Genomic DNA, 26387 nt, shown 5'->3' with positions numbered 1-26387 from the left:
TGTATTGTGCTATTGTTCAGATTAACGATTTTAAGCCGTGAGTTTCAGATTGTGCATAATCCTAAAACATGAGTTTAACTGAACGCACCAAAATTAATGAAGGTTTTTTTCTTTGATGCAAAATTAATGTCTATATTGGCTGATTTTCTTCACGTTTTCAATTTTTTTCTGGCTTTAAAAAAAATGGAAAAGTTTAACTTTGTCTATACTTTATAAAGGTTTTTTTCTTCTAGGTGACTACATTTTAGAAGCCAAACCAAAAGAGATTTCTGAAGCTCAAAGGCTGAATTACGAGCAGGTAATGACTTCCCTTTTATCTCCTTTCTTGTGCTTGTGTAATGGTGTGCTTTCTCCAAACTTGGATCGATAACAATTAGCCATAATTGTTATTTATAATATGTATTTCTAACAGCTTGGCGTCATCTTAGTTCTCCTATTTGTTCTTTCACCAGAGTGTTCTGGATCACAACCCCACAGCAGGTTTTGGTTTTTTTTTTTAACCTCTACCTGGACCACCTGAGGCTATAAACATCCGGTCATCTACACTTTCTCTGCAGTGATGCTCAAAAACATGATTGCAACCCTAGAAGCTTGGAGGACATCCTGTAGCTGTGGGGGTGAGGAGCCAGCTGTCAGACACAGCCAGACTACCACAGAGAAGGCAAACAAGGTTTATTACCATGTTTGCCTTTTCATCATTGTATACAGAGCACTGAACCAGCACTTGGGTATACACATTTGGCAGAATTGACTGGGCTTTCTACTTTGGAAGCAGTCATCATACAATTGCTGGGAGTAGGGCGAGAACAGAAGCTGATGGATCCTAGGAAATCTAGTCAGCTCCGTTATGCTTGCAGGAGGCAAAATTCCCCCTGTAAATGGGTCCAATATGCCAGCCCCAGTTACTGGGGAAACCGGCAATAAAAATATTATAGGGGGGGGGGGGGCTCAGTTAATGAAATAAATCAAAAAAAGAAATGAAGAACACTGACGGTCCGAATCGCTGTTTGTTGCCCTGCACCTGCCAACAAAAAAGTTAAATATCCGAAATAATGCAATTTCAAATATTCTTTTTATTTTTTTTATTTTATTTTTTTTAAAGAACCTTAGTGGTAGTAAACAAACAAAAAAAAAAAGAAGTGAAAAATAGACATGAATTACAAGACATAAAATCAAGGCACACATATTGCCACATAAAAAAAATTACCGTAAATCCGATTTTTCAGATAAGTTTTTAGAATAGCTAAAAGTGCATGTGCCTGGACAGTATCGGGGAATGTGACCTGGTCCTAAACTGGTTAAAATGAGTCTGTCCCTTAGAGATGTCAATCATGCCTCTGTTTCAGTAATGATTGACCGAAGACCTGGACTAGTCTGCTACCTGCTTTCAGGGAGGATATAAAGTAGTTCTTAAACACACTAGCAATTAGGTATAACACAGCGCTCATTAAAAACGGTATTAGGAGGATGATAAAGCACTGGAGTCCCAACACCCCCTCGGGGGAAATCCTAATATCAGGTGTCAGGTTAAATACATTTAATGTATTTTGATCAGATAACGTTTTCTTACATTAGAAAATGAAACACTATTCTTATGCTGAATTTGTGTTTTTTACTATCGTTGACGTTTGAGTTCAGTTGTGTAGGATTTAAATAAAGTGACTGTTACTGGAAAAAAAGAGCTAAAACCCAGTGTTCTGTTATAACTTTATGTGCACATATCAGCCTCGCTGTTGGGTTTCAGGATGCTATGGAAGCCTGAGGCTGCCCTGGTGTCAACAGCATATAGTTGTCCCAGCCTCAGAATGGGGAACACTCTGTGTAAGTGTAACTTTCTGGATATTTGTTTATTATATATCCAATTAATATTACAATTATGCATCATTTTGTCCTGTAACTTGTACAGTTCCTCTGTATTCCTTCTAGAATTGTTGTGAATCAACAATTGAATGTTGACAGTTCAGGGTATGTCCTTAGTTGTGTAATCCTTTCACAAGGGAGATGCTAAACCCCATTCTCAATTTATTTTCTAGATATTTCTAGTAGGCATAACAGAGGAGCAGCACAATATGGACTTAAAAAAGATGGTCTAGAATTTAGTAGAGAATGCAAGAATTTGTCAAATTGGATATGTCGGGTTGACCGAAAAATTTGAACATTATGGGACTAAGAATATGGCCGATACAAAACCAAAACATTGGTTTTTAAAAAAAATAAATTTCACAATTTTTTTCATCTGTAAAGTAATAAAAAATAAACTGCACAAGTGTGGTATCACCATGTTCAAACTGACCTGGAGAATCATTTTTGCTGCACAAGGAATGCTGTAAAAGTAAAACCCCAAAATAATGTTTAGTTTTTTCGCAAATTCACCATACTTGGAATTTTCTCTACTGTTATAAAATACACTGTACAGTAAGATGAAAAAAACTGCAACTTGTCCTGCAAAAAAAAGAAGAAAAAAACATGCCATCATATAGCTATGCAACCATCAAAATAAAAAAGTCATTGCGTTTAAAACAAAAGGAGGAAAAAAAGGAACATTTAAGAAACTAAAATTTGCTATGGCTGGAAGGCGATAATGAAAAGATGTAAATTGTAAAGTTGCTTTTTTTCAATGTAACCCATTTAATAATCTGAGACACTCTCAAATGCCGCAATTATACTCTATTAAGTATAATTGTAATCAGGTAATTAATCACTTTTGATTGTAAAATAAGGCTATGATCAGCATGGACTATAAAAAATGAATGTATGGCTTATGATTGTCATTACAATATAATCTAGCACTGGGTGATTCTAATATTTTGCCTCGTAGTTTCTCTCCAGATAGTGTATTCACATTCCATTTACAAAAAGATGGAAGGAGTACAATATTCCTTCTTTCAGAAGCACTTTATGCAGAAGGGGGTAATTTGTGTTACTTCTACATGAAATACATTTATCACTGCTGCAGACTTGCTTTATTGTCGGCCATAACCGAGCTGTAATTTTTAACAGGTGCTTTGTGTTGTCAAACCCTTTGAAAGATGTTACTGTGGCTGCACATTAGTGGGGAAGTTTGGCTTTTTACTTACTGCATTCATAAAAAATCCTGACGGCAGAAAATGTGTAGTGTAAATCTAGATAAAATGAAATACGAACTTATCTGATCCTAAACTGTTCCCTCTCCAAGAAAGTATTCCTAAGGGTTTGATATTTAGCCTGAGAAACTCGCTAAAATTATGTTATAAAGAAAATTTAAATGGGAACTTTCACCAGTTTTGGCATGGTAATAATAATAATAATAATAATCTTTTATAGTGCGCTAACATATTACGCAGCGCTTTACAGACATTATCATCGCTGTCCCCAATGGGGCTCACAATCTAAATTCCCTATGAGTATGTCTTTAGAATGTGGGAGGAAACCGGAGTGCCCCGAGGAAACCCACGCAAACACGGAGAGAACATACAAACTCTTTGCAGATGTTGTCCTTGGTGGGATTTGAACCCAGGATTCCAGCGCTGCAAGGCTGCAGTGCTAACCACTAAGGCTACTTTCACATTTCTGTTTATTTGGATCCGTCACAATGCGTCGTTTTGGTAAAAAAAACACATACTGCAAATTTGCACGCAGTATGCGTTTTTTCCCCATAGACTTGTTTTGCCGACGGATCGGGACGTATGGCCACACGTCGCGTCCGTCGTGCACTGGATGCGTCGGGTTTTGGCGGCCCGTCGTCTCAGAAAAGCGTTCAAGGGAACGTTTTTCTGTACATCGCATCCAGTGTTTCACACGGCGCATGCCCAGCAGGAAATATTGCTTTTACGATTGTTCCTGCTGGGCAACGCAGACGGAAATGTGAAAGATAACAGGTCCGTTGGTACGTCACACCGATGCATCGTGACGGCCCCATACCACGGAAGCCTTAGCCACCGTGCTGCCCACTAAACTGGCCACATCATGGAATTGTATAAATATAATAAAACCTCTTTTAATTTTAATTTTTTCAATTTCTCATCTTTGCTGCGGAGATATTATCTCCCAAAGTTTAGGTTGTGATTTATGATGAGCCCAATGGGCCACTACCACAGATTCGGCTTGGGGAGGGTGTACTTTTTCACCTGCTTGACATTGACCAATCTTACGCAAGAGGCGTCATGCAGGAAAAAGAACACGCCCCCTGAAGGTCAGAAGAATGTCTTGAGTGAGAGACGTAATGACAGACTGCCTTGCTCTCAACCATTATGTCTGCACCAACTGTGTGGTATAGAGCAGAGCTGGGTGTGATTTATAAAGATCTTTGCAGCTGTAGCTCTCCTTTCACAGCGCTGTCATCTCAGATGTGAGATGAAAGCTGAATGTGTACTCCTATTGGGCTCTGCTCTATTAGACCTTCCCCACACTGACTGCTGGGAGATGAAAGCTGAAGGTGTTCATAATCACACTCATGATGTACTGTACACAATAGGTGTAGAGATCGGGACTGAGAACAAGCCTGTCTATCATTACATGTCTCACAGGAGAAATCCTATTCTAACTTTCTGAGGGATGTAATTTTTTAGGAAGAGACAAGGGCAGTAAGTTTTGCAGATGAGACTGTTGCTGGAAGGAGAAATCACTCCCAGTTGATGCCTCTAAAAGGAGAGAAGAAAAGGCATCGCAAAGAAAAACCTGAGGGCAGGCAGCTAAACTGCAATCACAAGTCCTCCCACCAGTGACTATGATCTTATGGGGTTATTCGGCACTGTTGGTAAGGGTTTTGGGGGAGAGTAGCTAAGCTGTGACCTTAAGCAGGGGTCTGTTATATCCAAGTACAGCAGCAGAAAAGAGGGGAAGAAAGATCTCTTAATAAGTCTGCATTGGACTGACCCACTAGAGGATTGGAAAATCCTCAGGTGGGCCCCCAAGCTCTAGCACTGCTGGACTACTGCAGCTCACCAATTACTTATAGAATAGAATCTCAAGCGTTAATTTTCTGCCTTGTAGGATCTGATTAGTTGACTGCTCAATGTGCTGCTGTTATTAAGCCCAACAATGATTGGATGAGTGATTTTTACTCCTTTCTGTGATGTCTTCTGTAAAGTTGTCTTTACAGAGCAGTAAATCTAAGACTGTTATGAAGCTCAGTGGTTGGAGTGAAAACTGCAAGGTTTCAGGATTTTTAATACATTGTAAATTATCATTAAAAAAAAAATCAACAAAAGTTCTTAGCTATGTTTCACATAAAAACTTGATTTACGGTATACGGTAAGTCAGATGCATTCAAACAGCCATTCCTTCCCGAATGTTATTAAAGGGTTTTATGAGAAATGTTCTGAAATACCTTAAATGAATAACATAAGTAATTCACATTAAAATATTAAACATTTTTCTAAATACCTTTTATATAGCGGGAAAAAAAATAATTGGTGTATAAGATGATATGCATGCAAATAGGAGCATGTTCACACTGGCCATTAAACAAACAAAACCTCAGACAGAAACAAAGTGAACATATACCCTGCTATAAGAAAATAACTAAAAGCAATAGTGCATATTGTGAGATAGCGCTTACTGCAGGTGTTGGGGGACACTCTCTTAGCAATGTGATCAAGTCACACAAGGACAATTTTTCTCACAAAAACAGTCCATGCAGTTTATTATGGCATCATAAACCGGGTTATGCACAGTTCATTGTCAACTTTATAGAACATAAAAGGCACCAACCGGTGACATTAAGTTGCAGCTTTAACTCAGATATTTCATATATGGCTTTAACTCACAGACATTAAACATGCTGGACCTCTCGCTTCGTCCAGTTACCATGGGTGACCGTACGCCGAACAGTTCATCAATGTCCATGGAACACAAGCACCGACAGTCTGTTCCACTGGCAGATACTTCTCTGCCGTTATGATAGCCCCCTTCCCGGGTGTTACCTTTCTGGAGCTCCTGCTCCACACGCTGACCTCCTGTCAGTCCTCTCTCTCTCAGGGAAGCTGCCGACCTGGGATCACCATCCCGGACAATGCCTTGCTCACTAGGCCACCTGACAGTCCAGATCCTCAGACGGGCTGTAGCTCCCCTAGTACAGAGCCGTTGCATATTCAGCCTCCACTCCTTCCCATGTGCTCTTCAGGAATCCTACTCACAGGACTTCCAACACAGGCTGTGCTATTCAGGAAGCCTACTCCCAGGACTTCCAAAACAGGCCACTCAGTGCGCTATTCAGGGCATCCGTCCCCACCTGGGACCGTCCAACATACAAGTCTCTAAGTGCACTGTTCAGGGATCCGATCCTACTCCCAGGATCTCCCAATACACCAGTCTTCAGATCTATGGCCTCACAGTGCGCTATTCAGGGATCCAGTCCACACACAGGACCTCCGAACACACAAGCCGTCCAGGATCTCACACTCTCCATTACAGGGAATATTCAGGTCCATACACCGGAACCATGTGACCCACATCCTGGTCACATTATGTAGTTGTAACCACTCCCATAGATGGGTGGTGTGTGGCTAGTTCGACCCACCCAGCTCTCATAACTAGCCCTGTAAGCCTCCCTTGACTATTATGCAAACACTGGTGGGACTACAGGTCCCAGAACAACAACATTACTTCAGGCTTACAGCGCAGACTCCCTCTGTGACACATATCGGCCACTTACAATCCTCCCGATCACCATCTCATTATCACCATTATAACCACAGGTATGCCTCTATGCTTATCCTGAGGAGCACACACAGCGCCCCCTAGCTGCAACAGGGGTCACTGCATCACAATATAATTAACATTGGGCACTTTAGTAAACACCATTTTTGATTTAAAAAAAAATGTAAAAGCCACCTCACCAGTGACATGGTGTACCCAAATTCAAGATGGCCCTAACCTCTGGTAGTGAAATCTTAGCATGTGTCAAAGTGACTTCAATGTGAATAAGGGCCCAGCAGGACTGAGACTTGAACAGAAATACCTTAATATAGCAAAAAGGTATGCTTTACTGTGCGGTTAGGAGTCCAAGATGGCAGCTGCCATCAATCACAACCCATCCTAGATTTCAGAGGACACTAGGAGTAGGACGGGCTTTGTGAAGCGTGAGACAGAGGTTACGTTACAGCAGCGTACTGTCCCGACATTGTGAAGGCACATTCCTCTTTTCAGTCAGCCTGACAGGACATTGAGTAGAGCCAGATTAAAGGAGAATATTTTCATTATCTGACTAACAATGAAGATCCATCTCAGTCAGCCTGACCGCTTTAGTGCCTCTGTATCGTGGTCACACAGCCCGTCCTACTGCATGTCCTGTCGGTTGCCATGTTTAATATTCTGATAGAGTGCACCCAGGGCCGGTTTTAGACAAATTGGGGCCCTAGACAAAATTCCAAGTGGGGCCCCCATGTCCATATAAAACATGTACATGTTACACCGATATCTGTGTCACCAGTGTTTTCAATCAGTGTGCCATCCGTGTTTTTCCAGTATGGATAATGAAAATGAAATTACAAAGCTTCTCACATACTTTCCATGTTAAACACTGACGGCACACGGACGGCATGCATAGACTTGTTTTGCATTCAGCATCCAAATAAAAAGAAAAGGTGGCACTCACCAAGCGATGTATTAAAAATACTTTATTCTTCCATGTATCGGATTAAGGACATGCCCTTTCGGGCTGCAGGTAAAACGAGAGGGTGCGGGGAGTGAACCAGACGACGGCCGTTTCGCGCGCAATGCGCTTCAACGGGTCCAGGTATGTGATTGGGAAACAAAACCATTCCTTTATAGTGAATACAAAAACAGCTGTGTGACATCACTAATTAGTCCATGCCCGGATAAATATGTGCAATCTTTAAAACTGTCACAATCACATAAATTTGCAGAGCAACAAATAAATCACTGTCATTTAGACCCATTGGACCTTGAGCATTAGCTCTCAAAATCCATTTTGCTTCCTGTTGTAGGAGAAGCTTGTTGTAATTTCCTCCCCTCGAGGGGTGTTTAACTACTTCCAATCCTGCAAAGTTCAGTAATCTGGGATTAGCGTTATGTTTTTCCCGCATGTGGTTAATCAACCGTAAAGAACCTTTCCCTGAACTAATGGAACTAAAATGTTCCCTAAATCTTGTGCACATTGGAGGAATAGTTTTGCCTATGTAATAAAAATGGCAAGGACAGAAAAGAATATATACAACATTTTTACTCCTGCAGGAAATGAAATCTTTAGTAGTGTGTTCTATAGGACCTATTTTTAATGGACTATGTGTTACATGGAACTGGCAACAATTGCAATTTCCGCATCTATAATTACCCGGACTGGAGGTGGTTTTTAACCAATTTTTTTCCTCCGGTAGTATGCGATTCTGCAGTAATATGTCTCCCAGCATTTTTTAGAGAGGGGTTACCCAAAATTATTACTTGACGAAGCAGAAAAACGTGCAGAAAAAGTCAGTCTGATCTCCTTAAAAAGCAAAGATAAATTCAGCAGATTAAAACTGAACAAAAGGTGATTTTTAATTTTAAACATAGCCCAATGGACAGAGCTGTTCACACAGCTATTAGAAAGAACTGGCACATTTTGCACTCAGATCGGGATTTAGCCAAAATGAATATTGGCAATCCACAATTTGCGTACAAACGCACAAAAAATCTGGGAGACATATTACTGCAGAATCGCATAGTACCGGAGGAAAAAAATTGGTTAAAAACCACCTCCAGTCCGGGTAATTATAGATGCGGAAATTGCAATTATTGCCAGTTCCATAAAAAAATATTTAGATTTGAGAGTCCTCAGTGGTTGATACCTTTTAATGGCTAACTGAAAAGATGGTAACAAATTGCAAGCTTTCGAGACTACATAGGTCTCTTCATCAGGCAGTGCCATGTAACACATAGTCCATTAAATCCTATAATTAGATTATAGAATCCTATTAGATCCTATAGAATAGACTACTAAAGATTTCATTTCCTGCTGGAGTAAAAATGTATATTCTTTTCTGTCCTTGCCATTTTTATTACATAGGCAAAACTATTCGTCCAATGTGCACAAGATTTAGGGAACATTTTAGTTCCATTAGTTCAGGGAAAGGTTCTTTACGGTTGATTAACCACATGCGGGAAAAACATAACGCTAATCCCAGATTACTGAACAGGAAGCAAAATGGATTCTGAGAGCTAATGCTCAAGGTCCAATGGGTCTAAATGACAAGTTAGACATGTCTGTTTTTTATAGAAATAAGTGATTTATTTGTTGCTTTGCAAATTTATGTGATTGTGACTGTGTTTTAAAGATTGCACATATTTATCCGGGCATGGACTAATTAGTGATGTCACACAGCTGTTTTTGTATTCACTATAAAGGAATGGTTTTGTTTCCCAATCACATACCTGGACCCGTTGAAGCGCATTGCGTGCGAAACGGCCGTCGTCCGGTTCACTCCCCGCACCCTCTCGTTTTACCTGCAGCCCGAAAGGCATGTCCTTACTCTGATACATGGAAGAATAAAGGATTTTTAATACTTCGCTTGGGGAGTGCCACCTTTTTTTTCTTTGGATGTTGAATACGAATTGCTGTTTGGTAGAGCACCACAGCGCGATTGCATTCCACCGTTGGTCCGATTGCCATGAGAGACTTTGATCGCTTCAGTAAATTGCTCACTTGAAAGCAATTAAAGACCATCTACCCTGGTGCCGTTATACTTTCTTCTTTTTATATAGACTTGTTTTGGCCCTTGTCATCTGTGCTGCTGGGAAAACAGACATGAGTGCAGCACCATAGGTCAAATAGGGGACACGGGTCAAATAGGGGCATCTGTGAAAAACCTGATAGGTCGTGTGAAGGGGGTTGTACAGTCAAATAATAGAAAACAGCAGAATTGCCGTCTTTTTCTACATCTTCCATCACAAACAGCAGAATAAAAAGCGATTTAAAAAAAAAATTCCTACATGTCCCCCAAACTACTCTGCTAAATCCCCTCTGGCTCTGTGGCTGATGGTTCGGGGTCCCTGATGGTTATTATACACTTTGCAGCTATAATATAAGGTGCAGCCACAAGACCCCTGCAGCCCAGTGCTAAGACGGGCAGAGACCCCGGAGCATCAGTGCTGGAGCTGCGGGGGATTTATAATTTCATGCTAATTATTTTTACATTCTCAGAAAACTTATGTAGACACTGTTCACACGCACCATTTTTGTTGCGGATTGATCTACAGTGTTTGCAGGAAATATTCAGCGTTTGTGCAGCCTTTTCACTTGCATTTTTGTGTCCCATTCATTTGAATAGGGAAGGAAACGCTGAAAGACGACAGCGACAGATTTATTAAAAAAAATAAATGTCTTCTGGCCGGTGTTAGTGTCTGGCTGCTGTTCTGGGACAGCGCGGAATAGTATACTAGGCTGCACTATTCCACACAATAGTATATTAGGCCCTGCTCACATTGAGCTTCTGCAGTGCGTCTTGGGGCTCTGCCTGAATCCCCCTAAGATAGGATAAACGTAAATCCCCGACAGGGCCACAGACTGCACTGACACAAGCAGAGGTCAAAGGAAAATTTTTTTTTCCTGAAATTGACTGATTTATTTTCTTAGGCCACGTGCACACGGTCAGGAATTGACAGCGCACAGTGTATGGGTGACATCGCATCTCCGCAAGATAGACATGCTGCGATCTGGAAAGATGATCCGCATGTCCGTCTCCGTGGGTGATCCGCGGGCATCTGTGGACACACACTGGGTGTGGGATTTCTTGAGATCCCATCCACTATGCTGTAACATCTGGATGCTGCACAAGTAGGCAACGTCCAACCAGCAGCGAATACTGATCACGTGCACCTACCATCAGTCTGTTTGTGTTTTTTCGTCTAAAAGTGTCCACTTTTATGTGGCTGTTGGGACAGATGGACATGTTTAGAAAAAAAGACATCACATGTGGAATTCATTTCACGCCATTCCTGTCATTGCAATCTATGGTTCTATACAGGATTCAGGCAGAACGCATCGGGAGCATTAAAGAAAGACAGTGTGAACAGGCCCTAAGGTAAGACTCAGGCATTAAACGTACCGTATTTTTTGGATTATAAGACACACTTTTTTTCCCAAAAATTTTTTGGGGAAAATGAGTGTGCGTCTTATTATGCAGATATACCTTACCGACCATGGTGGAGCAGGGTCCGGGGTCTCTGTAGTCCGCAGGCTGGGATGAAGGGGTGATCGCATGTGCGGTGGGCCACTGCAGGTGTTTGGTGCTGCGGGTGTACAATGCTGCGGTAGCTCTGCCGTCATTTTCTGAAAGGCCAGAGCCCCTGCAGTTGCATTGCTTCCTATGGGGTGGACTCCGGGGAAAATGGCTGCCGGGGGTGGCACATGAGCAGATGGGGATCTCGGCACCAAGATCTCAGGAGATGAGATTTCATCTTGGTGTCGAGATCTCCATCTGCCCATGTGTTGGCCCCGGCAGCCATTTTCCCAGGAGTACACCGCTTAGGAAATCATGCCATGCAACAGGGGCGGCACGGTGGCTCTGGTTGGTACTGCAGCCTTGCAGTGCTGGGGTCCTGGGTTAAAATTCCTCTAAGGACAACATCTGCATGGAGTTTGTATGTTCTCCCCGCGTTTGCATGGGTTTTTTCCAGGTACTCCAGTTTCCTCCTACATTCCAAAGATAGGGAATTTAGATTGTGAGCCCCATTGGGGATAGTGCCAGTAATGTCTGTAAAGCGCTGTGGAATGAATAGCGCTATATAAATGAGTAAAAATAAATAAGTTTTGGGGGGGTTCTGGCCTTTCACAAAATGTCGGCAGAGTCCCCGCAGCACTGTACACCCGCAGCAACGAACACTCGCAGCGGCATGCAGCACATCCGAACACCTCCTCATCCCGGCCTGCAGCAACGCTCCACTCTTGCCTCCTGCAGCAGCGACCCAGGTACCCCGCTCAGAGGCGTAGCTTGGGGGGCAGCCGGGGCATGTGTCTCAGGTGCAGCCGGCAGGGGGGCGCAGTCAGGCCACCAAATGCAGCGGTCCGCAGTGTCTGTCCGTCACACCCCCCCCCCCCCCCCCCCGTGGCTGCATTCTGCCGCGCCCTGAAGTGGGAGTCGGCTGTTCTGTGTCGGCTGTCAAGCTGACAGCCAACACAGAGAAGCTGCCGCACGACAGCTCCCAGTGTTCAATTGTACTCGCATCTTACAGACGCAAGTACAATTGAAGCTATGATGGAAGGGACTAGAACGGTGTTGATTTTTTTTAGCTGATGATGTCACCGGAAGGAGCGGGGCCTCCTTCAGTCCAGTCAAGCAACGATAGCAGGAAGCTGCGGTTTGCTGAGGCTGCTGGAGAAGTGGGAAATGAGGGGCTGTATCATGGACCATAGTACAATTAGGAATGAGGATGTAGCACTCAGTGTGAGTACTCTGAGGATGGATTTTGGAAAGGAGTTGATGCTACTTGAGTGGGGCTGCATAGGAAAGATTATGATGAGGGGCTGTGTGGAGAATAGGGGGGATAAGGGGCTGTGGGGAATTGGGGGATGATGAGAGTCTGTGTGGAGAAGGGGTGATGGGATGATGAGGGGCTATGAGGAGTGGTGGATGATGAAGATCTGTGTGGGGAATTGGGGGATAAGTGGCTGTGTGGGGAATTGGGGTATGATGTGGGGCTGTGTGGGGAGTTGGGGATGATGAGGGGCTGTGGGGAATTGGGTGATGAGGGGCTGTGTGGGGAATTTGTGTGGAGAAGGGAATGATGAGGGGCTGTGTGAGGAATGGTGGGTGTGATGAGTGGCTGTGTGGAGAAGCTAGGGGGTTGTGAGGGGCTGTGGGGAATGGGGAGATAATGAGGGGCTGTATGGGGAATGGAGAGATAATGAGGGGCTGTATAGAGAATGGGGGGATGATGACTGGCTGAATGGGGGAATGATGATGGGGACTGTGGAGAATGGGAGAATGATGAGGGGCTGTGTGGGGAATGGGGAAATGAGGAGGGGCTGTATAGAGAATGGGGGAATGATGATGGGCACGGGTGAATGGGAGAATGATGAGGGGCTGTGTGGGGAATGGGAGGATAATGAGGGGCTGTGTGGGGAATGGGGGCATGATGAGGGGCTGTGTGGGAAATGACGAATTTAATGTGTGGGGAGATTTGAGGACACAAAACGAGAAGCAAAGGGGGAGATGCAGGGCATGTATGAGGAAATGGTACAGGAGAATGGGGGCATGTATGAGGAAACAGTATGGTGTAATGGGGGCATTTATGATGAAATAGTATGTGGGGATGGGTGCAGACACAGTATGGAGAGTGAGGATGGGTGCAGACAGTATGGGGAGCGAACGGGGGAATGTATGCGGATACAGTTTGAGTAGTGATGTGAAAAGGGTATGTGGACAGAGTACTGGGAGTGATGGTGATAGGATGTGTGTAGACACAGCAGATGTATGTGTGAGCAGGCAGTATAGAAAGTGATGGGGTAAATATACGAGGAGACAGTATGGTGAACAGGAGGGATATGAGAGGAGACAGTATAAGGAGGGAGGGGAATAGTGTGAGGAGATAGAATGGCGGAAGAAAAGTGAGTGGGCACAGAATAGAAACTGAGTAGAGGGGGCGTATCATGGGGAGACAGTGTAAGGGTACAGCCAGGAGGGGATAGTATACCAAGGATGGGGAGTGTGATGATAGAGTACAGTATAGAGACTGGGCCCTATAGCGAGGCCTAAGTGTGAAAGGACAGTGTGTAGTGGCGCAGTTTGCAAAGGAGAGGTCAGTGTGAAGAGCATGTACCATAAGAGGGACAGTGTGGGAGTCCTATTTTGTGTAGACAAATATGGTGAGGGGCAATTATTTATTCAGGAGCATTATAATGACACTTCTATCTTTAAGGGCATCATGTAAAGATTTTCTGCAAAAGAGCGGAGAAGATGGAAGTCTGCAGAGACGAGTTGTGGATGAGCAAACTCATCATGGGGTGTGGACAAGATGAAGAGAAGCAGAACGACTACAGAGACGACATCTATAAGGTACCTGGATGTAAGTGCTATTTGTGATACTGACTAATTCTCATGGTTTTATTTTTTAGGAGCATTTAAGGGGTTGTCCAGGTTTGTGATGAGTCTGCAGTCATTCTTTGTGACTGCAGACTTCTGACTTCTCACAGTGCGCACTGCACGCTGTCAGGATTCTCTCGCGCTGGTGATTTAAATACATGCAGTCACGTGCTGACTAGACATGTATGGCCTCACTCAATGAAAATGAACTGAGCGAGGCCAGGCACGTCTAGTCGGAATGTGGACAGAAGTATACAAATCACATACTTGTGCTGACATGACTGTCCACCGGCAAGGGAAAATCCTAAAAGTGTGCAGTGAATTAGTTGTGAGGATTCAGAAACCTGCGATGTCAGGATTCAGCTCTGCAAGTTCCATTAATCATCACATGGACACTTCACTCATATGCGACTTCATACTTGTGGTCCTGTGACAACGAGCTTCTCTTCTTGTTTCTCTGTTTTTCACTGATCATTGAGAGCATTAGGGAGAGCAGCTCATCGGTACGTGACTAAGTGTGCAGATTGCATGTGTCCTGGTGGGGTAAGGGGGGGGGGTGCCAAACGCAGCACATACACACAGATACACACTATACATGTACACACATCATATATACTTTATACATATAGAAACATACACTATATACTGTGTATATAGTCACATACCGTATACAAATATAATATACATACCCATACTATATACTGTATGTACGTGTGTATGTGTATATATATATATATATATATATATATATATATATATATATATATATATATATATATATATATTCACAAACGTTTGCTCTCATCAATATAGTACACATCCCTCCTATATGGGGGTCAGAGTACCCATTGTACATAAATATCTCACATATAGTGTGACCTGATAAATAAAGATGATCACCACTATGGTACTCCAATATAAAAAACAATTTTATTGAATACAAAGATTAAAATATTTCAATATAAAAATTGTAACCAACATGTAAACAAGGGAATAGAATCCACAAAAAAGGGGACAACACGGCCATAGGCTACCTCACATACATCAGGATAAGCATGACACGCCTCCAGAAGAAGCGAACGCGAAACGCGCGTCGGGGCAGAGGGACGCCGGGGCTCCTACTCAGGACGCATAGTAAAGGTATACACTTTTGGTATTTATACTGCCCATTTTTCTCATGCCATATTAAGGTCTTGCTTATCATTTTATGCGAGCAGGAGGGCTAGGAGTGTCTGTCATTAGGACATATGCTATAACAGCAGTACCTGGAAAATTTGTGACACTATCCTTTAGCCACATATCTAGGCAGTTCTTATTAGTGGGTCACCTTCATTAATTTTTTATATACTCGTGCTTATCCTGATGTATGTGAAGTAGCCTATGGCCGTGTTGTCCCCTTTTTTGTGGATTCTATTCCCTTGTTTACAAACAAACGTTTGCTCTCATCAATATAGTACACATCCCTCCTATATGGGGGTCAGAGTACCCATTGTACATAAATATCTCACATATAGTGTGACCTGATAAATAAAGATGATCACCACTATGGTACTCCAATATAAAAAACAATTTTATTGAATACAAAGATTAAAATATTTCAATATAAAAATTGTAACCAACATGTAAACAAGGGAATAGAATCCACAAAAAAGGGGACAACACGGCCATAGGCTACCTCACATACATCAGGATAAGCACTAGTATATAAAAAATTAATGAAGGTGACCCACTAATAAGAACTGCCTAGATATATGGCTAAAGGATAGTGTCACAAATTTTCCAGGTACTGCTGTTATAGCATATGTCCTAATGAAAGACACTCCTAGCCCTCCTGCTCGCATAAAATGATAAGCAAGACCTTAATATGGCATGAGAAAAATGGGCAGTATAAATACCAAAAGTGTATACCTTTACTATGCGTCCTGAGTAGGAGCCCCGGCGTCCCTCTGCCCCGACGCGCGTTTCGCGTTCGCTTCTTCTGGAGGCGTGTCATGCTTATCCTGATGTATGTGAGGTAGCCTATGGCCGTGTTGTCCCCTTTTTTGTGGATTCTATTCCCTTGTTTACAGGTTGGTTACAATTTTTATATTGAAATATTTTAATCTTTGTATTCAATAAAATTGTTTTTTATATTGGAGTACCATAGTTATCAGGTCACACTATATGTGAGATATATATATATATATATATATATATATATATATATATATATATATATATATATATATATATATATATATATATATATATATATATATATATATATATATATATATATATATATATATATATACACACACACGTTTGTGAGAGACGCTTCGGGACTACAGAGGACAACCAGCAGAGGGCGCATCACCGCGAATGAAGGTAACTGCAGGTCATTGACCTACTTTCCATTCATTTGCTGGGATTTTACAGGCATGAGCACAGCTGCATTATAGCAGAGCTCCTGCCTGTAAAAAAAATTAACCCCTTCAGATGGATTTACATCGTGGGACGTTACAGATCAACGGAAGGTATGTATATTGTTGTTTTTTTATTTTCTCTATCCCCATGATGGCACCACGGAGAGAAGGGTCCGCCCCCAGGGACAGGAAACCTACAGGTGAAAAAGGGCGTACCTCTCTCCCACATCAGTTGGTTTCCTGTCCCTGACGGGAAACCTACAGCACGTACCTGAGGATACTTTGTGGGAGTCCAGGGGCTGGTCCAGTCGGTTCCTGACAGGGGGCGCCCTGTCACGGCTGGGTCGAGCGGGTTTTCTCTCCCCCCTTTTTCCCTTCCCTGAAGCACCACCGCTGGGGTCGGCGGGCCTTATGGGTGAGTGTGAAGGGGGAGGCAGTGAAGAGGATCAAGCCTGCCCCACGATTAAAAAAAAAAAAAAAGTGGAGGCAGGTGGCGGCGGTCACTGAAATAGCCTTTCTACCGCGGCACAGCGGTACATAGAGGTAGCAGCGGCTACTTCTCCATGAGGTCCAAGACAAAGCCGGTATGGTGGGCAAAGGCCGGTGGGCCGGAGCGACATGTGGGACCGCTGAAACGCCGGCGCCATTGCCGCCCGAACCGGAAGCTCCAAACAGGTGTGCGGGGAGACGGAACGCTGAGGCGCGCGCGCAGGCATCCCCGATTATATCTTCCCCTATGTGGGCGCCCGTGGTCCGGAAAACCGTAAGTCAGGCGGGCGCATGCACAGATCGCCACTTCCGGCGGCGCAAGCGATTTAAGGAGCACTTTCAGGCGGGAAAATGTGGACAATTCAAACCTCCTTTGCACTAAACGCATTGCGGAGGCCACTATGAGTGACAAGGAGCAGCAGGATGCACTGGAGATTGTACTGTTATCTCCTGAGCAAGTGCAGGTACAGCGGCACCAGCGCTCACAGCATCAGCGCAAGGGAAACACTTCCCCTCAACAGCGCAGCAGCAGTGGACGCTCAGGGTCAAAACGCAGCCGGGTTTCTGCGAAAACCACACGACCGGTGACGAATCCAATGGTGGATATAGTCCCCAGGCCTGAGACGGTATCTCTTATCCACAGGGGGTGAGTGATCTACGTGAAAGTGCTGAGTTTAATACAGGGTTACTCTTTCTCCTAGGGAAGAAAATGTACAGGCAAATCAAAGCACAGAGTATGTGCTATATGTTCAGAAGAGCTTCCTTCCTCCTGGGAGAAAAAGCTATGCAGCACTTGCATAGAGAAAACGATTCAGGAGGAATCCCCAGCATTTGCCTCAGACCTAAAGTCATTAATAAGGAGTCAGGTGGAGAGTGCCCTCAAAGGCATTAAAACCTCAAAGAAAAAACGCAAAACAAGTCATAGGTCCCCTGAATCTAGTGTGGACGAGTCAGAAAGCGAAATATCTGATTCTAGTGATTCATCAGCCTCTGACACCTCTTCGCTATCCTCAGAAGGGGGACGCAGTTGCTTCCCTATCGAAGAGACAGACGCCCTGGTAAAAGCCGTCAGGACAACAATGGGTCTGGTAGATGAACGCCCTAAAAAAAGGGCGCAGGATATAATGTTCAGCGGTTTGGAGCAAAAGAAAAGAGCGTTCCCAATAAATGACAAAATTCACTCACTAACTAAGAGAGAATGGAAAAAAACAGACAAAGTTCTCTTGACTCCCAAGAGAAAATACCCTTTCGATGACCCAGCCTGCTCATCCTGGAGTAAGGCACCAAAATTGGATGTGGCCATAGTGAAGGCCTCTAAAAAATTCGCCCTGCCCTTCGAGGACATGGGTACCTTAAAAGACCCTATGGACAAAAAAGCTGAGACTTTCTTGAAAAGCTCCTGGGAAGCGGCAGGGGGTGGACTAAAACCAGCCATCGCGGCCACTTGTACGGCCCGCGCCTTAATGGTGTGGCTCGAGCACTTGCATTCCCAATTAAAGGAAAAAGTCTCAAGAGAGACAATTCAAAAGTCAGTGTCTGTGATGAAAGGTGCGGCAGCCTTTTTGGCTGACGCATCGGTAGATTCGGCTAGATTAGCAGCCAGGTCAGCCTCCTTCTCAAACGCCGCAAGACGTGCCCTTTGGCTAAAGTGCTGGCCAGGGGACTTGCAAACAAAAACCAAACTATGCTCAATACCTTGTGAAGGCGAATTTTTATTTGGGTCAACATTAGACGACATCCTCGACAAAGCCGGGGATAAGAAGAAATCTTTTCCCGGGTTCCCCAACCAGTCTTACAGGCGTCCCTTTCGGAACAGAAAGTTCATGCGGAGGAGACCCCCAAAAGGGAATAAAGATGGATGGGAAGACAAAAGAAATAAGAACAGAGGAAAACACAATGAAGGTATTCCACGGGTCGGAGGGAGACTAGCCGGTTTTCTTCCAGCCTGGGAAAAAATTTCAAACAGTCCCTGGATATTAGGCATAATACGAGAAGGTCTCAAACTGAAATTCCGCATTCCTCCCGGCAATTCCTTCATGGTAACGCCGCAGAGATAATCACACGAACAGTCAGCTCTCCAGGAAGAAATCTTGAACTTAATTCAGAAGGGAGTGTTGCAAGAAGTCCCATACCAGGAAAAAGGCATGGGCTTCTACTCTCCCCTCTTCCTTCGCAGGAAACCGGACGGATCGTACAGGGCGATCATAAATCTCAAAAGATTAAACTGTTTTCTCGAGATTCAACACTTCAAAATGGAGACAATAAAATCCTGGGTGAAAATACTCTTTCCCTTGTGTTTCATGACTGTTCTAGACTTACGAGACGCATATTACCATGTGCCTATCCACAGGGATCATCAAAAGTATCTCAGACTAGCAGTGAATATCCAGGGGGAAGTGAAACACTACCAATTCCGGGCTCTCCCCTTCGGGTTAGCCATCGCACCTCGGGTGTTCACGAAAATAATGTCAGAAGTGATGGCCCACATACGGGAACAGAATGTTCTAATAGTTCCCTATCTGGACGACCTCCTTGTGGTAGGGACCTCATTCCAACATTGCAAACAACAGTTGGATTTGGTCATGGCTTCACTGTCGAGTCTAGGTTGGCTACTGAACATACCCAAATCCAGAGTAGTGCCAACCCAGGTACAGGAGTACTTAGGGATAGTCCTGGACTCAATCACGCAGAAGTGCTACTTTCCTCAGGGGAAGATTCAAAAAATGACACAGGCTGTGTTACAGTTGACGATATCTCCAGTCACTACTCTAAGAAAAGCGATGTCCCTGCTGGGCTCCATGACAGCCTGTATCCCGGCTGTGCAGTGGGCACAATGTCATACCCGGGACCTACAATGGGAGACTTTAGATTCAAGCATATCTTTGCGTGGAAATTTTAGACGGGCAATTAAGTATCTCATCAAGCACGATACACTCCCTAGTATGGTGGGCAGACCCAGTGAATTTAACCAAGGGGGTTCCTTGGGCACTACCGACGGAAAAAACCCTAACGACGGATGCAAGCCCCTGGGAGTAGGGAGCACACATAGACGATCAAGTGGCACAGGGGAATTTGAGCAAAAGTCAAGAGCTAGTCTCTTCAAACATGAAAGAACTGTTAGCGGTAAAATTGGCCCTAACGCACTTTCTAAAACTCCTTCACTCCCATCATGTAAAAATCTTTTCGGACAACCAGGTAGTGGTAGCATATCTAAACCACCAAGGGGGCACCAGGTCTCGAGCACTAATGGAGGTAACCCAATCAATCTTCCACATAGCAGAACACAATCTGAAGTCCTTAACAGCTCTCCACATAAAAGGCTCAGAAAACCAAACTGCAGACTTCTTGAGCAGGACATGCTTAAAACAGGGGGAGTGGGAGCTAAAACAATCGGTATTCAACCAGATCGTAAAACTTTGGGGACAGCCAGAAATAGACCTGGGGGGGGGGGGGGGGGGGGTTTGGGGCCCAGTTGTTTTAGACGCCTTTACAATTCCCTGGAACTATTGCCTCGCCTACGCGTTCCCTCCAATATCCCTCATCCCCTTAGTGCTGAGGAAAATTCGGGAGGAGGGAGCAACAGTGATAGTAATAGCTCCATTCTGGCCCCGCAGAATATGGTTTTCTTGGCTAAGAAAAATGTCCATATCAAGCCCTTGGGTTCTACCAGACACTCCGAAACTTTTATCCCAGGGTCCGGTGTTTCACCCCAGTGTAAAGAACCTACACATGACAGCTTGGCTTTTGAAAGGAAGCTACTAAGTGATAAAGGTTTCTCACCCAATCTAGTATCCACTCTATTACAGAGTAGAAAACTCGTAACCACCAAAATATATGGGAAAGTGTGGAAAAAATTTATGTCGGTATCTGGCGCAGACCCATCCGGGGAAATCCCAATAGGAAAAATTCTTGAGTTCCTGCAGAAGGGATTGGGAAAAGGTCTAGCTACAAGTACTCTAAAGGTTCAGGTAGCAGCCTTGGGAGCTTTGTATAATCATGATCTAGCCAGAATTCGCTGGATCATGAGATTCATTAAAGCCTCAAGTAGGTGCAGGCCTATTCCTCTCCATAATACTCCTCCATGGGATCTAAACCTTGTTTTAAATGCTCTAACCAAACCTCCTTTTGAGCCCCTGGCGGACGCTCCTTTAAAGATCTTATCTCTAAAAACCACACTCCTAGTGGCCCTAACCTCGGCCAGCCGCGTCAGCGATATACAAGCGTTATCTGCATGCCCACCCTTTACTCAAATACTTGAAGACAGAGTCATTCTTAAAACTGACCCGGCTTACCTCCCTAAAATTGCGTCACAATTTCATAGAACGCAAGAGATCTCTTTGCCCTCCTTTTGTCCCAGCCCCAAAAATGAGGGGGGAAAAAACACTGCATACCTTAGACGTAAAAAGATGTCTGGTCCAATATCTATCAGCCACTAGGGAGTGCAGGAAGGATAGGGCTCTGTTTGTCTGCTTCCAGAGTCCTCGGAAGGGACAGAAAGCATTGAAAGCCACGTTAGCGAGATGGATAAGAAACGCCATCGCACTATCCTACTCATCCTGTGGGACAGCCATCCCGGAGAATATAAAAGCTCATTCAACCAGAGCAGTGGCATCATCCTGGGCGGAGAGAGCTGGCGCTTCGATACAACAGATTTGTAGAGCGGCCACTTGGTCTTCCCAGTCTACATTTTTTCAAACATTACCATTTAGACTTGACCTCCTCTGATCTCACGTTTGGGCGAAGGGTTCTAGAGGCAGTGGTCCCTCCCTAAGAGTTACAATCTATGCAAATCTCTCCGTGGTGCCATCATGGGGATAGAGAAAATTGTAGTTACTTACCAATAACGGTATTTCTCTGATCCCATGATGGCACCCGTATATTCTCTCCCTTTTCACACACAGGTGTGCACATTATAATGTACTAGTAATTAGCTTTAGTCACGGTGCCTCTGTTAAGTGAAATTGGTTAAGTTTAATTTGTGCAAAAATTGAGTTGCAGCTGAAGTTCTGTATAAGGCTCTGTAAACCAACTGATGTGGGAGAGAGGTACGCCCTTTTTCACCTGTAGGTTTCCTGTCCCTGGGGGAGGACCCCTCTCTCCGTGGTGCCATCATGGGATCAGAGAAATACCGTTATCGGTAAGTAACTACAATTTTTCCTTTGTTACAGAGCGAGGGTCTTCAGGTGGATTGAGAGAGCAATAAAATATTAAAACAACCTGTGTGTTTATTTCATTAAAATACTTTTTAATAATGTGTGTGTGTGGGTGTTTTTTAACCCTTTCATACAATTGGATTAATAATGGATAGGTGTCAGAATTGACGCCTCTCCATTATTAATCTGGCTTAATGTCGCCTTACAATAGCAAGGTGACATTAACCCTTCATTACCCCATATCCCACCACTACACGGGAATGGGAAGAGAGTGGCCAAGTGCCAGAATAGGCGCATGTTCCAGATGTGCCTTTTCTGGGGTGGCTGCGGGCAGATGTTTTTAGCCAGGGGGAGGGGGGGCAATAACCATGGACCCTCTCCAGGCTATTAATATCTGCCCTCAGTCACTGGCTTTACTACTCTGGCGGAGAAAATTGCGCGGGAGCCCACGCCAATTTTTTCCGCCATTTAACCCTTTAATAGAGACCCCAAATTTTGCACATACACACTACTAACATTAGTAGTGTGGAACATGCAAAAAAATGGGGATATGAGATGGTTTACTGTATGTAAACCATGTCTCATATCATGTCGGGTTTAGGAAGGAGATGGCAAAAGCCGGAAATTGAATTACCGGCTTTAAAGCGATCTAGCGCTGTATTAAATATTAATATATATACATATGTGTCTCAATGACACATATATATATGTGTATATATATATATATGTGTATATATATATATATATATATATATATATATATATATATATATATATATATATAGCTTTTATGATTTTTTTGAGAACATGGATCCATTGTATGTCCGTTTGTCGTTTTTGCAAGCATGCGAGAAAATCTCACAGTACGGATGCCATACAGATTACATATGCCATGCGCAAAATACGCTGACACACCCTACCTACGGAGGAGATACGAACCACTATTTTGGGGACTTTTCTGCATATTACGGCCGTAAATTACAGACCGTATTTTTATACGCTGAGTGTGACGCCGGCCTTACTCATTGCTTTCTGAGTTAAAAACAATTTTGCCAGTTGCACGCAGAGAAGGGTAGGGTGGGGTTTGGGAGGGTTAGGGTACTTGGGCATGGGTATTGCTGTGTAATTTGCTTAAATTTACTGTTTATATGTATTGTTATATTAAATTTAATAAACAGAATAAAAAAAAACCCACAATGCTGCCAAAATGTTGTAATAATTGAAAGAGCAGATTCCCAATTCAGTCAGGAAAAATCAAGTGTGTACATGAGATTTCTGAAATCTCATAGCTTTTGTTGGTACTGTAAGAAGCCGCTTTTAAGTTAAGCCCCCGTCACACATAGCGAGATCGCTAGCGAGATCGCTGTTGAGTCACAAGGTTTGTGACACAACAGCGACCTCAGTAGTGATCTCGCTATGTGTGACACGTAGCAGAGACCAGGCCCCTGCTGTGAGATCGCTGGTCGTGTCGGAATGGCCTGGACCGTTTTTTGATCGTTGAGGTCCCGCTGGGTAGCACACATCGCTGTGTTTGACACCTTACCAACGACCTCGTTGACAGGACGTCCCATTGAATCGTCATGAAATAGCATCGTTGTGCAGGTCGCTACAGGTCGCCGCATCGCTGCTGCGTCGTTGGGGAGATCTCACTGTTTGACATCTCACCAGCGACCACATAGCGACGCAGCAACGATCCCTGACAGGTCGTATCGTTGTCGGGATCGCTTAAGCGTCGCTATGTGTGACGGGGCCTTTACATAAAAGAATGCAGCAAAAACTAAACTGCAATAATGCAACCTGTGATCATAGCCTAACTCGGTGATAACTATTGCACACAAAAAACAGATGTGACGTATAGCCATGTAAATGAAGTGAGAGAGAAATACTATCAGATTTATTTATTTTTATTTTATTATTGAATCAGAATTTTAAAAAAATCTATAAAATCAGGAAAAATATGCTGCAAAATTTGAGTGACACATACTCTGATGATATAATAGCAGAGACAGGTAATACTTTTAAGGTTCACTCTGCCATTTGAACCTTGTTTGCTATATTTCATGTGACATTAAGTGTTGCCCCATGCAGGGCCGGTTCCAGGTTTTTGAGGGCCCCAGGCGAAAGAGTCTCAGTGGGCCCCCCCCCCCTTTAACACATACCACGATTCATGATCGCATATAACACAGGCATGTAGTATATAGCACAGCCACGTAGTATATAGCACAGCCACGTAGCATATAGCACAGCCATGTAGTATATAGCACAGCCCACGTAGCATATAACAGCCCATATAGTATATAGCACAGCCACATATTATATAACACAGCCCACATAGTATATAACACGGCCCACGTAGTATATAGCACAGCCCACCTAGCATATAACAGCCCATATGGTATATAGCACAGCCACATAATATATAACACAGCCCACGTAGTATATAGCACATACATGTAGTATACAGCACAGTCCCCCTCCCCCCAAGAATGGCCTTATAGTCCAGTACTCGCTTATAGTTACATAAAAAGAACACTCCTCACCTCTCAACGTGCCCGCGCTGCTCCCTGCTCCGGTCTCGCCGGCTGCCGCTGCACTGGCTGACACACAGCGAGTGTGCGATGATGTCATCGTGCACCCGCAGCGGCAGTGTGAGCTCAGAGTGGGGAATGATTGGAGAGGGAGTGTCAGATGACGCGCTTGCCTCCATCATTTGCGTTGAACTTTACCGGCAGATGCTGGTATAGTTCAATGCGGCGGGGGAGTTGGCGCTTTAAACAGGCGGGCCCCCCTGCCTCGCAGAGGCCGCATAGCGGCTGCTGATGTGCCAATAGCTGAGGGCCCCTGGGGGAGTGGGGGCCCTAGGCAGCTGCCTGCCCCTGAATAGGCCCCCCTGTCTCACCAGGGCCCCGGCACTTTCCTGGGTACGCCGGGTGCTGACGCCGGCCCTGGCCCCATGTAGGGGTATATATAAGACTTGTTGATGATTTACATTAGTGATAGCAGTTTTTTAGAATGTTATATGTTCTTTTCCAAAAGTTACATTCAATGGAAAAAGTTACCTAGAAGTTCTTCTGCATTATGTAATTGTTCTATCCTGGCCACGCACTGTGAATGTTTTTGGTTACGAGTCCTATTCTGTTAGTTTTGTATTCTTTATCATTAAATCACATACTAAGGTGTGTAGGTATAACTCCGATTTCATCTTCCCACTGGCTCAAGATGGATTTATGATGGTGTTCATTATCCTACGGATGTCAGTCAAGCTACATAGGGTGGGCAACTTGATGTCACTTAGCAGCTTCTCCATCTCCTCGCCTGGATACACGAATTAGCAAACAGCACCAACATGCCTTAAAATTCTGCAAAATTCTGGTTTTCTAAGAAGACTACGTGAATAGAACAATCAAGTATTGATGCAGGGCCTAAAAGATTTGGCTTGTTGCCTTTTAAAGATAAAAATATTTGGTCAAATTTGGAACGAGATAAGTCACTTTTGTCAAATAGGTACTCGAGGAAATAAAAAAAAAATAGATCACTATTGGAATGCCACATTAAAAAAAAACGATCTGGTCAACAATGCCCAAAAGACTACCAGTCTGAATTAAACTGTAAAGTCCAAATGTGGTAATCCATGGTACATTGTGTGAGTGTCTTCAGCTGCTAAGTCACTTATGTCCATGCATTGATGCGTGCCTTGTTCTGTGCCTTCTTGGCTGATTGTATAGTAGTTCACTTGTATTACACCGAGTGAAGAGCGGTACCTATAAAAAGAGCACATTAACCTAATTCTTTCACATGAATAGGTTATAACACTGATGTACTGCTGAACTAAATAAAGCAGCCAGAACAAAACTACAAGACCCGCAACAAATTCTAATTCTACAGTTCTTTTTGACTATTTTTATTTTGGCGTCTAAAGATGATTCACAAACCAAAATAAACAATAGAAAATTCCTACAGAATTGTGTGTTTAGCCTATTGTTTTCCAGACATGCAGTGCTTTCAGTGCTGAGCTCTATTTGTCATCTAATGAACATGATTTGGATACATGCTTGGCTTACCCCAAAAGAAGACTGTTCAAGCACCAGTTATAGCTGAATCTTTCTAAGTTCTAAGCTATATGTGGAAACAGGAGGTCCATTTTGCTTGTATGAATCTTTAAGATGCCCAAGCGAGGTAGTCGCGGGCTATCTGTTCATAGTCTCAAGTCTCAGTCCTGGTGTGCTGCTTTGTGTGAGAGGCATCAAACTTTTCAGCTGTAGGTCTCTGCTTCTTCTGAGTCTAAGAATCCCTCTTCTAGAACCAGGGCAGCAGTTATTCCCGGAGACACGAGGTTCATA

The 26387-nt window shown here is 43.8% G+C and overlaps 1 protein-coding gene across 1 annotated transcript in view; it reads left to right on the top strand.

Annotated features, from left to right (window-relative positions):
- The window catches only part of MINDY2 (MINDY lysine 48 deubiquitinase 2), a 182431-nt gene that overhangs the window by 86420 nt on the left and 69624 nt on the right, over positions 1 to 26387 (top strand). The window contains exon 3 of the mRNA XM_069765913.1: positions 234 to 298. Coding sequence (XP_069622014.1) covers positions 234 to 298 — 65 coding nt within the window. The remainder of the gene's footprint in view (positions 1 to 233; positions 299 to 26387) is intronic.

This window comes from Ranitomeya imitator, chromosome 4, assembly GCF_032444005.1.
Source record: "Ranitomeya imitator isolate aRanImi1 chromosome 4, aRanImi1.pri, whole genome shotgun sequence".
In the NCBI taxonomy this organism is placed as follows: Eukaryota; Metazoa; Chordata; class Amphibia; order Anura; family Dendrobatidae; genus Ranitomeya; species Ranitomeya imitator.
The sequence above is the reverse complement of the archived record's forward strand: the minus strand, read 5'-3'. Positions and strand labels throughout refer to the sequence as shown.